This window comes from Stegodyphus dumicola, chromosome 9 (assembly GCF_044657685.1).
Source record: "Stegodyphus dumicola isolate Sdum_Otavi_A_Nest chromosome 9, ASM4465768v1".
Classification (NCBI taxonomy): Eukaryota; Metazoa; Arthropoda; class Arachnida; order Araneae; family Eresidae; genus Stegodyphus; species Stegodyphus dumicola.
This window is the reverse complement of record NC_140776.1, coordinates 104,842,715-104,858,070: the sequence shown is the minus strand read 5'-3', so window position 1 is coordinate 104,858,070 and position 15,356 is coordinate 104,842,715. Positions and strand designations below refer to the sequence as shown.

The following is a 15,356-nucleotide window of genomic DNA, read 5'->3' as shown; positions in this document are numbered from 1 at the left end:
AGCCCAGTGTCGTATATACGCAAAGAGCTCCGATCAATCTCTTCAGCCCAGTGTCACGTATACATAACTTGAAAATGGAATAATTTTTTTGAATTTTTAAATGCCATTAGATGATGCTAAATGGTAACAGTTTTCACATCAATTAAGTCATGTGGCTTTTGACCTTAATATATGAGCATAAGTTTCTCTTCTGTGCTTCTGGTTTTGATAGATTTTTTGGTGTAAATACGCTGGGAATCACAGCTCTTTAAATTAAAGGGACACCGATGTGTTTGTTTATTTCATTAGTTTTTTTTTTTTTTCTTTGTTTTTATTCTTTGCGTTTTTCATTATTATAATGTGGGGAAGTGCATTGAGCTCAATGTTTACAGATTTTGTTTAATTAGGAGAATGTAGGAAAATGTATCTAGATGACTAGAGCAGGTGTAAAATCGCCAAACATCCGTGACCAGTTGTCCTTTTTAGCTTAAAGGAGCAATTTGTCCTGAAGGACTATTAATTTCATTTTGGCATTTTGCGTTGGTTCACTTTTCAAATTGTTGCCACCAAATATGGCTTGTGTTATATTTAAAGAAATTAAATAATGAAGAATCTGCATAAATATATGTATGTTTCTCGCATTGGGATTAAACATCGATACCTAGAGCCATCAAATTTTGAATAACAAAATATTCCACTGAATATGGGCATCTAGAAGCCTAAATTTGGAATTTGAAATTTGTTTTATTATAAATTTATATTTTGTAACACTTTAACAAGTTTTTTATTAGCAAACTCAACGATTTCAAAGAGAGCAATAATAACACTTTACATAAAAAAAAAGCATTTTAATCTTTAGCGTGCCAGACTGTGTGTTGACAATTCTAAAGCTTTATTGATTTAAAAATTATTTTGTGGTATTGCTGTTGAACTGAATTTTATGGTTTAAGTGCAAAGAACGTGATATTTAATAAATAAAGGTAACACACAAAACATTAAAAAAATGCTCCTTTGGGCGTAATGTAAAATCTGAACGCGTTCAGATTTTATATATATTTTTTAAACTTAACATAGACTTTCTTGGTTAATTAAAAAGTAACTTTACACAGGGTTCGTAGCGGTCTTTATAAGTGCTTATAAGTCCTTATATTTGAAAATAAAATATAAAGGTCCTTATAGGTGCTTACTTTTTCCTTAAAGCCCTTATTTTTTTGTTTTTAGTGCTTATTTTTTGCTTTTAGTGCTTTTTTTTTTTTTAATGAACACGCTATTTTTCCCCGTACCAAAGCCGAAACTAAATAAACAACTTTTCTTCCTAATATGAAATGTCAGATGGTGAATCATACTCCCGGCCCGGAAATAGCTTTTCCCCCTTTTTCTGCCTTAACATAACCTTTGGTGTTCACGAAGAGTACAGACAGGTGCCCGTCGTTCTATTGGTCAAAGAATTGCGAAAGCAGTAGAAAATTCCGGTACATTCTGCATTCTTTTACTTCCACCCAAATACTACACACGTTTGAATTTCTATCAAGATCTTAATAATTTGCATTCTCGTTCCGCAGTTCATATTCGTGTTTATTATTATCATTATGCTTATATTATGAGCATATGTATGAATGTTTATAATAACATAGTTGCAGTAACTGCTGAAGTATAGTAAACTTCCTAAACTTCCAAAAATGGTTGTGTTTTGACACAGATTAGCTTTCTAAGGAATAATATTCGGAATGGCTTAAATAAAGGGAAAGTAATCAAATAGTCAAAATAATTTCATTTTTTTGGCCAATACATCATACAGTACGAAGATTGGGAGGTTCTCCCCTTTCTCCGCAAAATCTCGAATATTGAAAACTACTAGTTCGCTGCAAAACAAGCAACAAACCTTTCCTTTTTTTTTTTTTTTTTTTTTTGTCATTTTACAATCTGGATTGAATAGGACTAAAAGTTCTGCGATCTACCAACCCAAGCGAAGAATGATTCTATTCCGGAAATTTAACGCTGCCTGTTGAAAATTAGAATGAAAAACACCCCAGTTATTTATTCTCTCAATACCGGCAGCTGTTGATTCCGATTGCGTAATGTCACGTAGGGAAGATTTGTGGCACACATATTGCGCAATAACGTTCGCAATATTTTGCAGAGATAATGAATTTTTTATGTTCTGTCCGAGATTTGTTTATGAACACTTATAAGAGTTTTACTGTGCTTGCTAAGCAGAATATTTTTCAGTTCCATTAATTTATTTTTATATGATGCACATATCGAAATGTAAAAAGCATTTATTTAGCGGAAAAATCAAAGGAGCGGCAACTGTCTATCCCCCCCCTCCGCTCCTCTTTTTCAAGTTACGATCGACTGTCCGAATATTCGCCAATTTCCAAGTATGCGTGTTAGTTAAGCTTTTACTGTTAAAGGATGACTGCATGAAGCAAATTTCTGTCTTTTGATTTCAGAAATGTTCCTCTTTTTTACTTAAATTACTTTGCTTGCAATATCTGTTAAGGGAAAACTGATAAACAATGAAAATTTAGAAAATGTTCAGAATTTAGATTTAAATTATTTAAATATCAATATGAGTAGAAAAATAAATTGTATTTATTATTAAGTTCCAAGCAAATACAATAAATATGCCTTATTATTATTTATTTTCTTTATTTTGAACTGAAATATCATCATTAAATCTTGTGATATAGTTTAGTTCTGCATAGTTTTTTTTTTCTCTCATTGTAAACTAGTTCTGTAAATTGAACTTTTATTTAAAATTTAAAAAAAAAAAAAAGTAATTATTTTCCATGGTTGAGGTAATGCTTATTCTCTCGTAATAAATACTGCATTTCTCATATTTTAAATTACAAGTCTAATTTTTAAGGTTATGCAGTTGTGTATAATGTAATTATACAGGTGCTTATTTTTTTCTTAAAATGTGCTTGAAAAGTGCTTATAGGTGCTTATTTTTTTAACTAAAATGTGGCTATGAACCCTGTTTACAGCATTATTACAGAAGGGGGAAGACATCTGCTTTCCTGATGCATCTTACTTGCTCAGCATATGTTTGGCGAAAAAAGCCTTCATTGTACTGTGTGTTGATCCTTGTTTTATATTATTCCACAAACAGCAGAATTATTAAATTGGGATTTAATTACCTACAGATAATTATTGCTTAATTTTTTTTACATCTCGTATTTGTAATTTTGTTTTTATGCCTATAGTTATAATTTTAGTATTTTGCATGTTTCATTTATTTCTATTAATGTGATTTTTTTTATATTAATGCATATTAAGAATTAGTATATTAAGCACATAACTTCAGAAATTGAAGTCATTGTATTAAAATGCTGATTTTATATGAATTTGTTTGTAAACGTAGGCTTAACTGTTGAAAATGCATGGGCTGGTAGCAACGTTCCATTTCAGGGGGTTTGGTCCCGTGGCTGCACTTTGTTCTCTGTGTACTGGTCCTCAAGGGGTTAAGGATTAAATTATGAATCCTAATCAGAGAATTGGATTATTTAATTACAGCAAAGCACATGATAGCTATCTGTCTGCAGGCCTTAATAGATGGGCTAGTAGTAAGAGTCCTGTATATTTACATTGCTGATGAGGAAAAACCATAAATGTCTAAGTAATTTACCATTTGACAACAAGGAACAGAAAGTAAAGCACACTTCCAATTGCAACTTCAATCTTTCAGCTTCTTATTTTCTTATATTATTGCAGAAAAGAAAATAATTTGAAAAGTAGAGCCACCTCATCTGGTATGAGGTTTAACAGAGTTCAGTATCATCTGATTAAACCCAGGTTCAAATCACAGATAAGGTGTGAATTGTTGTAGTTGTCTGTCACATTTCTCACGAATGTAATATGGATCGCCTTCTGCGATCAACTCTGTGGAATGGTTTTGATGAGGAGACAGTTAAATGACTGATGGGTTTGGCTGTTCTAGATGATTGCTTAATGAGCAAATGGCTGTCAATTAAATAAAAACAATAATTTAAAAAAGAACTTTGAGAATGAGTTTATGAATGATACAGACAATTGTATAAGAAACAGAAAGGGGCAAATGAAAGGAAGAATGCTATTTATGTGTAATGCTAAGCAACTCTTAAACCTTATCAATAACAAAGAAACCTCTCTCTTTAGCAGTCGTTCTCAAATCGTCAGGTTCCATTGGTAAGAGCATTGCTGGAGAAGAAATATTAAGGGCGCAAATGAATAAAAACCATACAGGAATTAAACTTTTCATATCTATTTCTTATAAAGTATAAATATTTCTTAAATATAAGCAAAGTACTGGAGGAATGCATAAAAAGTAAATCTTGTAAATTTTACAAAACTGACTTTTTAATTTAAAAACGCTAAAACATAAATATTTGCATCATTTATGTCTGTAACCACTGGCTGCAAAAGGACTTCAATCAACATGTTATTGTGTGATTTTTTTTTTCATATCATAAATAAATTTGATTGTAATTTTCTTTAGAAAAGAAAATTGGGAAGTTTAATGATTTAGAAAAGAAAATTGGGAAGTTTAATGATTTATTTAAATATTTATTTTAGTAATTTGGCTTAGATTTCACATATTATTAGTCCAAAGGGGCAATTTGTCCTGAAGGACTATTAATTTCGTTTTGACATTTTGCGTTGAAAACTTTAAAAGGCTGTATCACTTTTCAAATCATTGCCATCAAATGCTATCGCCCTGTATTATATTTGAAGAAATTCAATAATGAAGAATTTGTATAAATGTATGTATGTTTCTCACATTGTGATGAAACAACTGTACCTAGAGCCATCAAATTTTGAATGATGTAATCCTACTGTGAATATGGGCATCTGGAAGCCCAAATTGAAATTTGTTTTATTATCAATTTCATATTTTGTAAATCTTTAAAAAATTTTTGATTAACAAACTCTTTCAAAGCGACCGATGGCAACGTTGTACAGAAAAAACATTTTTATCTCCAGCGCGTGAGACTGTGTGTCAGAAATTCTAAAGATATGCTCAATTAAAAATTATTTTTTGATATTACTCTTGAACTGGATTTTATGGTTTAAGTGCGAAGAACATGATATTTAATAAATAAACAAAGCACACAAAATGTTAATGCCCGTTGGAACGTAATTTAAAATCTGAAACCTTTCAGATTTTCTTTTTAGTTAGCATTATATTAACTATAAGCAAACTTATAGTACTTCCTTAAAAGTTTCTATATTGTTTTATTTAGGTAAGGACATACTTCCAGAGAGCATACAAAATATGTAAGACAATATTTTCTCTTTAAATTCTGTGTGAAGAAATATGAATTATACTGCACACAAAAATTTCTTCGGTTCATGCGTCATTTTTAAGTTGATGAAGAATTTAACTTAAATAGTATTGGGATATTTATTATTTTCATAGTGATTACAATTTATTTGTATGTAAAATATTTCTTCAGTCACTAGGATAATACTGTGATTTCTGTGAAAATTGTTCTCACTTAAAAATATGACATTTTGCCATTTCTGTCCTAGCTTCTAGGGAGCCATTAATGGCTACTTCCTCTGCCATAATGGGTAATGTGCCTTCAGTTCCTGAACCAGATTTTGAAAGCTTGCCTTTACAAAGGTATTTTTCATTTTATTTTAAATTCAGTGCACCTTACTATTAGAAAAGAATGTGGCTGGTTGGCCCTGGGTTTCCATTCATTTTAAAAGTCAGAGAAATGTAATTTTTTTGGTACTTCTTACGTATTTGCACCCACACCAAAAAGTCACAAACTCATGGGCATTTTTGGAAAGAAATGTTTGTTTGGATATCTTTGCATCTATTTCAACAATGCATCCAGTGCTGTTTATTTTCTAATTATTTTTATTTAATTAATTTATTAATTTTAATTTCTTCTACTACATCAGGTTTGCATAATTTTTTAAGCTAATTACATCATTCAATAGCTGTGTTTAGGGATAATCCCACTTCTTTATAGAATTTCATTGACGTGTATTCCTTTATTCAACATTAAATAAAACAAATAACTTTTGTAAATGAATTACAAGTGTCTTGAAACCAGTTTTGACTTGCATTTTAACACTTTCTTGCAGTTTTTCATGTTCCATAAAATCTGGTTATTTAAGGAGCACAACTGCAAAGAATTCAAATTCTCTGTTGTTGTGCAAAACGTCATATTTTGAAGAAATGCAATGGTGTTTGTTTTTTCCCCTTATTGGCGAACAAACTTCCCAGTTCCATTGAGATTTATTACAACAAAATGTACCAAATGCAAAAAGAAATACTAACTAGATAAATGGTAGTTGAATTTCAAAAGTGCGTTTCTTCAGTAATCTGGTTTCTTCAGCGACTTGATGTTTAAGTATATGCACAAAAATGCCTGTATTCAAATACAGATTTGCTACACGTATACCCAAGTTGTACATCAATACTTTTGGACATTGTATTGCCAATACTTTGGGACTTTGGGACATGAATACTTTTTGATGACATGGTGCATTCTCTTATCAGTACTTTTTAATGGGGATACAGATAATCAAAAAACACCTTTCCCCCTCAGATTAGAAGTTAGATTGTTAAATTAAAAATTAGAAAATTATCATTTGCCAAAAAAGACAGGTAAGTTTTAAAAAAAAGTTGTATAGACAGTACAATAATTATGTAGTATGTGGTCTACTGTATTTAGTTGGTTATTATATTTATTTTTTAGGTGATGGCACTAAAATTCGTTGTTTTCATCATTTCTTTTTCTCACCATTTTATCACATGCTCAAACTTTAAAATAGCATTCTAGGGTCACCATGTAATAAATAAATAAATAAAAGCAATAGATACCATATTACAGGATTGGCCAGACTTCATGTCAGTAAGAGCAGCACATTTAAATTCAGGAATGTTCGAGAGCCGCATCTACATTTTCTAAAAGCCACAAGTTCATTTTGTTGTGTTTTTTTCTTCTGACACCAGTTGTTACGTTATTGTCTTCCTTCACGTTCATATGGGGTTTGTGTGGATTGCAGTGAATAACCACATCGACACTCGATGAAGTATCAAAACACAGTTTATTGGCCAGTATTCTCAGGAGAGCTCTAAAACACGTTTACAGTCGTCGAAGATCTACTATAAATATTCTGGAACAATCAGCAGCAACTATCAGGCTATCACGGTGAAGCACCGGAGGCTCTCGACTCTGCTCGGTTGTTCTCGGAACTCCAAGTACTTTCGAGCCTCTCTACGCTAAAACTTGTGATGCATTCAACGATACCCTAGAGTACAATTCCCGATCCCCAATTCAGTCGTTCTCAGAGCTCAACAAACTCTCTCGATGATTCACTAACTGCAATACACTAAGAGACTCTTTCGGTGCACTTGACAACCAACTCGGCACTCCCTGACCGACTGTCAACTCAATTGACTCCACACGGACTGGCTAAGTGACTCGATACTATTTCGCACACTGACGAGGCACTTTCCCTGACTGCGAACCAGCAGGGTTCATATAGCTTTCGGCTTGTGTTCGAGAACATTCTGGGCTAAACCGGTAAGAATTCGTTCCAGAAGGTCCTCCATCTGTCCATGGTATATCGCCAAATGTGAGAACCCTGCCTTCTGTTGCTATTTTATGGTAGCCCTAAACCTGCTTTGCGGGAAAGCTATCTTACCACGCCTGGATATTTCGTAATAATATTTACATCATTATACAAGTAGTGGAGGAGGTTTTAAATAGAAAGAAATCCCTGATAACTTCGTAAAAAGAGTCTAAACTAATTAATTACTTCCTTTTGGACACTGAATAGTTTTAGTTTACCATATTTCATACAAATATTTTATATGCATGAGCCGCACAAATTGCCTGCGAGAGCCATATCAGGCTGACGAGCCGCACTTTGGCCACCCCTGTCATATTACATGATTACTTCAAAGTTAATGTTTTAATACTACATTAAACATACATAACTTTTTAAAATAACTTTCAAACTTAATGTTTTAAATAATATCCAGTAAATAAGAGTTCTTTGTCTCAAAAAGAAAGGAAATGAAGAATTATTGTTGTCTTACAGAACTCATAGCTGACACAAATTTTGCTCTTTCTATCTATTAATGTCTTTTACCTTGATCTTCTCTGAAGAAATGTAATTGCTGTTTACCTCGTTCTTTAAAACTATGATTGCCCTTCAAAAATAAGTAACATAGTTGAGAATTTATAACGTCTTGTTGATTTTGGTAGCATAAAATGTACAAAACTTTTTAAGACTTAAAAGTGAATTATCACTGTCTCTTATAAAGTACCACAGAGACTGAATAAGGGTGTAAAGGACCCTTATATTTAACTCAAATAAAAGTTAATAGAAGGCACCGCTAGTGATTATAGAAGCCAGCATTTATGGTTTACATCAAAAGTATTGAATCTGACTTAACTAATAAAAGTAAGGCTGTACCAATAGGGTAACATGCAAGTTGGCTCTGACCTAAGATGGCATGACAAGCCTAATGGCGAGAATAATGCAATGCCGCATATATTTCTCTCAAGAGAATCAAATTAGCAATATGGCCTTTAGCAGACAGAATATGTTCTAGTTCTACCCTTTAAAACTTTTATTTAAATATTATCTCCTTTTTACCTTATTTGAATATCGCACGAGCTAGAAATTTACATTCTGGCAAGAAAAGGAGAAATGAGGAGGACTCAAAAGCAGTTTAACATAAAATAACTGGATTAATTAAACACTTTTCAGTCGTATGCTTAGTTCCTCAATTTATCAGGTTTTAATTAAAGTTTTCCACTACCACAGATATCGTCTTCGCAAACAATTCATGTTGGACTGTTTAATCGTACTTTGTCAAGTGATTTTTAACATTTGAAAGAAAGAGACTTGCTTTAGAACACTGTGGCTGTGAAATTTGTAAGTTCAATCTGAAATGGAACTATCATGCTACCAGATTAGAACCATCATTTACTTCCACTTCTGTTGCAAGAAGTCAGCTACAGAATGTCACCAAATCATATGTATGGCTTTAGGTACTAATGTTGTATCATATGACACTGTGAAAATTTGGTATCGAAAGTTCAAAAACAAGGACTATAACATTCAAGAAACAGAATGCTCTGGCCAGCCTGCTGACGTTTATGAGGCCCACTTGCAAGAGCTTGTGAAAGAAGATCAGCATGCAACCACTAGAGAGCTTGCTAAGGAGTTAGGCATTAGTGCCATTTCCATTAGTTGTGCTATGCATAAAGTTGATGTACAAGTTCAATTACTGGGTGCCGCATGGGTTGACTCAAGCAGATGAGGACAGACATGTTTGAGCATGCACTAATCTGCTCGAATATCAATACATGGACAAAATTCTGGACCGGATCATCACTTGTAACGAAATGGTTTACTTCAACAACACAGGCTGAGAAGGGGTTGGTGTGAACCCATCACAGAGTTAGGAAAGATCATGCTTTGTATCTGGTGAAATTGCCATGGTATTTTCCACAAAGATTATCTGGGAAAAAGTAAAACTCTTGACAGCGAGATGCTAGTCCATGTTGACACTGCTATCAAGGAAAAATATTAAACTGAATTCCAATGCAAAAAGGTACTGTTCCATCAAGATAATGCAAGACCACACGTGTCTGCATTCATCTGCTGAATTCTGTACAGATTCAAATGTGCTGGTACTATTTTCCATTTTATGTTCAAAATGAGGTTGATCTGTTTTTGGACTTGCGGTCACCAAGTTTCTGCACCAAAGGCTTTAAGAAAACTATCAAAACTTTGACAGAAAATCATAGATTTTGAGTGGTGATTATTACCTGTACTAAAGGTACTGCTTTCATGGATTTTTTTTCCCTAACTTTATCAAGAACGTTGTTTGGTGAGAATCTTTCGTTACAACCAGATACTCTGAAATAATACATAACTAATACTATGAGTAATGTACTATTGTTATAAACTTTTTTTGCAAAACGAACATATTTTTTCAGAAGTTAATAAAATACCTACTTTTAATGGTTTTCAGATTCATATTTTATATATATATGTATGTGTATATATATATATGTATATATACAGCAATATTTCACATAATCTGGCCTCCATTAGTCCTTAGTCCGGATTTGCTGTAGTCTGGTTTGAAAATTTCAAAACAAACTAAATTGTAATTGAACAAAATAAAATAAAACTCTAAAAAATTACAACACAAAATCATTTTTAATGCTTAAATATTTGTTTACCCCCCTGCCTTTGTACAATCAAGTCTCTTTTTGCTCAGTTAATTTTTATACAGTTTTATTAACAGTTATTAACTTAGATGAACTTTAGGCTTATAAAGAATGGCAAGACAACTTAGACAATGATGACTAAGTTGAAATGGTTGCATGAAAATTAACAGCTGAACAACTACCAAAAATTACTTGGTTGAAACCACTTCTGATCATATTATGGAAGTTAATCGCAGCATTGACTGTAGTCTTTTAATTTGCTAAATGTACGAAGAGAATAGGCCAAAAAGAAACATGTGCAGGTATTGATATTGCAGTTTTTAGGGAATAAAGAATGAATTGCAAAATTGCTATATATGTCTTTCATTTGCTTTATGTTAGCAAGGAGGTGTATTAAATTTTTATGTGTGTAGTTATTTCATTGTATTTTATGCAAAATACAAAAATTTATTCAGCTATATATATATATATATTTAATAACTGTTTTATCAAGTTTGCTTAGTAAAATTAAAAGTTGAATTTCATTGGGACCCTGCATGTTACTTTTTATAGCTTCTAGTCCTTAAGTGTTCAACTACTGTAAACAAAGGTGCACAATACTTTAATGATAGGATTTTAAAAAAATTATTTATTTCCTTTCTTTTGAGTTAATAAATCAGAAAATAATTGGTAAACTGGAATCTAGAAGTATGGTGAGAATTTATTCTCATTTTCAAATATTTTTTCTGCTGGTGATTACAAGAATTTAGGCTGTGTTTACTCTTAAAAACCATGGCACGAAACTGTGTGTTATTTGAAAAAGGTTAACTGATAGCTTAGTAATTATTTTCAGCTCTCCCTTGTTTAATCTTTTGGCGACATTTAACAGTTTCATATTATAAATCTGGCAATTAAGTTTGTGACTGCTTTAAAAAGAAGTACCTGATTTTTCTCATAGTTTTACATGAAGTTATTTGATTCAGAAATAAAATTTGCTAGCAAAAAATTAAAAGATAAAATCAAATGTAGCCAAATATTATTATAGCCATATATTATTCAATAATTCCTCAATTGCATGCCAGATATGAGACATAAAGAAAAGATGTCTACAACAATAAGTTATGGTGAAACAACTGGATGCATTTTCAAATCTGTAGAATATTTTGTGTGATTTCTGGAAACCAAAAGCTGCAGTGGCCAAGGATCGACAGCATTATTATTTTGAATTTTTTAATCAGAATAATTTTCAGCTGTAGAGTAAATGAAAGCAAGTATGCTGGTACTTAGATGAAGAGTTTAGATTTGAATAAGAATATATTGCTGATAGTAGAGTATTCAGTATAACTGATACTCACAACTGTTGTTTGGAAATTGTGGGCGTCAGTAATACTGTTAAATCATTTGCCAACCATGTAACCCTGTTTGAATTCATCCATGGCATGCTTTGTGGATCATTGGATAGGTGGGGAGTTTTCTCATCTCTTCTTGGATCTAACTGTTAAATTTCTTTTTTTTTTTTTTTTTTTTTTTTTTTTTTTTCTTTCTTTCTTTCACAAAATGGAAATTAGACTTTGTGGGAAAGATATAGATTCCAAAAGGGAATATTAATGAAGCTCTGATTGGTCTTTCAGAATATAATGTATATTTTGATGATGCTTAAAGCAAAGCTTGTAGCTTATTAAGTGAAGTATCGTATTCTGAGATTATTTCACTGTTATTTGGAATGAGGCTTTTTCCTGAGTTCCTTTTTCCATGTGAGCAGATCATTCCAGTCACCCACACTTGACATCTGAGAGAACATTCATGTGATGGTCTATTCGCCATTATTGTCGTAATGCTAATGCATGAAAGTTATTAACTCCGTCCATACCTATGGACAGATGTAAAGCTATAGCCAGTCAAAGAAGATAAAGTTGTGCATGAGTGATTGGGCAGGCTAGCCAACAAAATCGTCAAGTTTAGTTCATATTTGCTTCACTGTGATTGATCAGTTCTTATACCAAGTTGGCATAAATTTGAAAAGACAAAATCTTTCTACCAGTTTCCATAAAGTAGCAAGGTCTGGTTGCCCAACAACAAAGTCATGCCACTTGTGATTTGTAAAACCCTTGTGTAGATGCTGTATTATTTGGATAAGTAATTTTCCTCAAGAAATCATCTTATACAAGTTCAACTTTTAAAAGGTGCAGAAAAGTTCTTCCCTCCTTATTAGGACAGCAGACATAAAAGCACTATGGTTGAGACTTGGAAATTGGCTGAAACAATTTATGTTGAACCTGTGTTCAGAATTATTAGCATTTGGTAAAAGAAGCAAGTATGAATATTCTGCTGAAGCTGTACTAGCTTCAGAAACATTTCTTCAGTCCTTTTATAAATCAAACGCTTTCTTCATTGAAACAACAATTTGAGAGCTAATCAGTGCAAGTTGTTATAGTCTTAAAATACTGAATAAGAGATTATTTGGGAAAAGTGCAGCTAGCACTGTGCTTTAAGCAGCCATTAGTCTGATATTAATGCTGAGGAGATAGTGTAGAATTGTGGAGTTTTAAATAACCTATTTTTAAAACATTAAAAATAGATGATGCTTTCTATACTCTATGTGTATTCTTCACTAGATATTTTTGCCAATTATGGGTTGCCTTACAAATTCTTTTTCTGGTTTGGTAACAATAGCTGCAATATAGATGAATTTTCCTGGGCAAGAAATGATAGAAACTTATTTGGGATCTTGTTTAAAGAATGCTAAATTCGCTAGCATTTCTGTAGGTAGCAAAGGATGAAATCATTAATAACTTCCCCTTGTGAAAGTACATTGAGTTTGGGTAACAAATGTTAAAATTATTTTTAATTATATAGCTGCAATATTAATAAAATATTTTAATTAAATAAATAAAAATAAATTTAATGAGAATTTTATATTATATGGTAAAGTATATTTAGTTTTATATATTTTATTTTACGCAGTAACATCACAGCAGAATACAGAACCAAAAGATGCTTCTTGCATAACAAAAAAAGTGCTAGAACATTAATCACTTTGAAATACTGCTGTTGCCACCTACTTGTAAATAATTACTAATTATAAGTAAAAATTACTAGTTTGGTTTGAAATAATAATATATTTAATTCATACATGATACTAACAGTTCAACTGTTCTTGGTTTCAAAATTGCTTTAGTGGGGCTGAATATTAGTCTAATTAATAATCAACATCTGTCTGTTCTAAACCATCTTTTTCTTCATTATTTCATAATATATCATATACAAGAGTATTGCTAGTTATTTTATGCTAAATTACTTGAGATATTATTTTATAACTTATACTAATGTTTTTAATTTTTTTTTTAAATGCTGCATAATTTAATTTTAAATCTGGCCACTTTCAGACCACCATCAGCTCGTCCTCCATCTGCTAGACCATCAAGTTCTAGGCCCGCTCCTCCTAGAATTCGCATTCGACATGTTGTAGAAAATGAAGAGCCCAGGTAGTAGCATTATAATAATTTTTTATACCTCATGTACTTTTATAAATTGGATTCATAAATTTAAATTTGTTGCCTTCAGGGCTTTTTTTTTTCCCCCATAGCAAAGAAAAAGGAACTGTGAACCTAAAAAAAGGGAAAATTCTGTAAATTTTGTCATGCAACTGCGATTGATATCTTGAAAACTTGCCTATGTTTGAAGCATGGTAAAAGATTGAAAATCTGCACAGTCTACCAAATTTCAACAATGAAATGCAGCTTTGACAATTTGAAACAACATTTTTAATTATTGGCAACAAGTTTCCCATTCAGTATTGAAACTAGCTACCATATTCTATTGGTTATCACTTTTGTAATTGTCATTAAATAAGTATTTTATCTAACGTCACAAACTTGTACTAATAATTGAAGATTAACCCTGTGTTGTTCTAAGCAAATAAGCAGTAATTGTAATTTTGGTAATAAGTAAGTGCCCATGCTGAAACATTTTGTTCAAATAATCACAATGATATTTTTGAAGTGTGATGCTTTTAGACTATATTGTTATGGTTGCCAGTTCTATTCTAGCAGACTTTAGGGCCCAGCATGAATGCTTGGTAATGACTGGGACTCCATTTTTGGAAAATTACCACCGTAGTTTTTTACTTTTAATATGCTTATAACTAAGAAAAAATTTTAATCATATCAGATTGGCAAGTTTTTAAGAAACTCATCATTCCTTTGAGTAATATTGAAAAATTAAATTAGAGCAACAGACTGATCAGAAAGTAATATTTCTGTATAATTTGAGGGAAAGGGTCTCGAGCTAAAACATCCTGAAATCTTAAAACAAAGCATTCTAAATACATGTAGAAAAATATAAAATGTAATATTTTATATGCTTTTTCTTTTCAAGACTATAAAATAGTTATTATATTTCTCTATAAAAAAGTGAGGAAAAAATATATGAGCTTTTTTTAAAAAAAGTGAGCAAAAAATATATATCCTTTTTTTAAATGGATTTTCTTTCATTCTTCTGTTTCTAGTCTTAAATCTAAAGATTTTTCACACCTGAAAAACCTCAAAATTCTAATTTGTGCTCTACTTCTCGTCTTGAGTTGTATGGGCTTCTGGTTTTGTAATTGTATCTGTGCATCAGAAACAATTAGTACTGTTGTTGGTCTGTTAATTGTTGCCTTATTAGTTATATTGTTGGTGTGTGTGTCTTTTGAATTTGTTAATAATTTTGTTAATCCTTAAAAATTAAATTGAAGGATTTAATTGTAGGACTGTGCATGGGATTCCTTTGATTTATTTTTGTTCAGCTTACAGACTGACATTATATATATCTATTTATCATGTAATAGTAATAGATTTTAAATCTGTGATCATCTGTTAATTGACTAATTAAATATCAAGCAATATTCTGAATATTATGTGAATGAAAAAATCTTCTAAGTTTCGTGCTTTTTTAAAACAGTTGTATTTTAAATGTATGTCATGTATTCTTTCCTTGGTACTTATGCATGAACACAACTACCGGAGTGAAACCTGGCAATTTGTTTACAGAAGTAAGATAAAAATTACTTATCGGATGTAAGTTGGTGATTTTCATGACTCTTTTTTTTAAAAAGTTTCCAAATGATCCATATTTATTGTAACTCAGCAAACATTATCAATGTATCAAAAAGAAAATGTACTTTAAATATTAAAAAAATTTTCTTTAATTATTAAATAA

General features: G+C 31.4%; 1 protein-coding gene across 3 annotated transcripts in view; it reads left to right on the top strand.

Moving 5' to 3' along the window:
• LOC118200808 (TRAF3-interacting protein 1-like) overlaps positions 1 to 15,356 on the top strand; it is a 90,048-nt gene that overhangs the window by 55,854 nt on the left and 18,838 nt on the right. For all 3 annotated transcript variants that reach the window (XM_085823858.1, XM_085823857.1, XM_085823856.1), the window contains exons 10-11: positions 5,494 to 5,587; positions 13,544 to 13,642. In XM_085823858.1, coding sequence (XP_085679984.1) covers positions 5,494 to 5,587; positions 13,544 to 13,642 — 193 coding nt within the window. The remainder of the gene's footprint in view (positions 1 to 5,493; positions 5,588 to 13,543; positions 13,643 to 15,356) is intronic.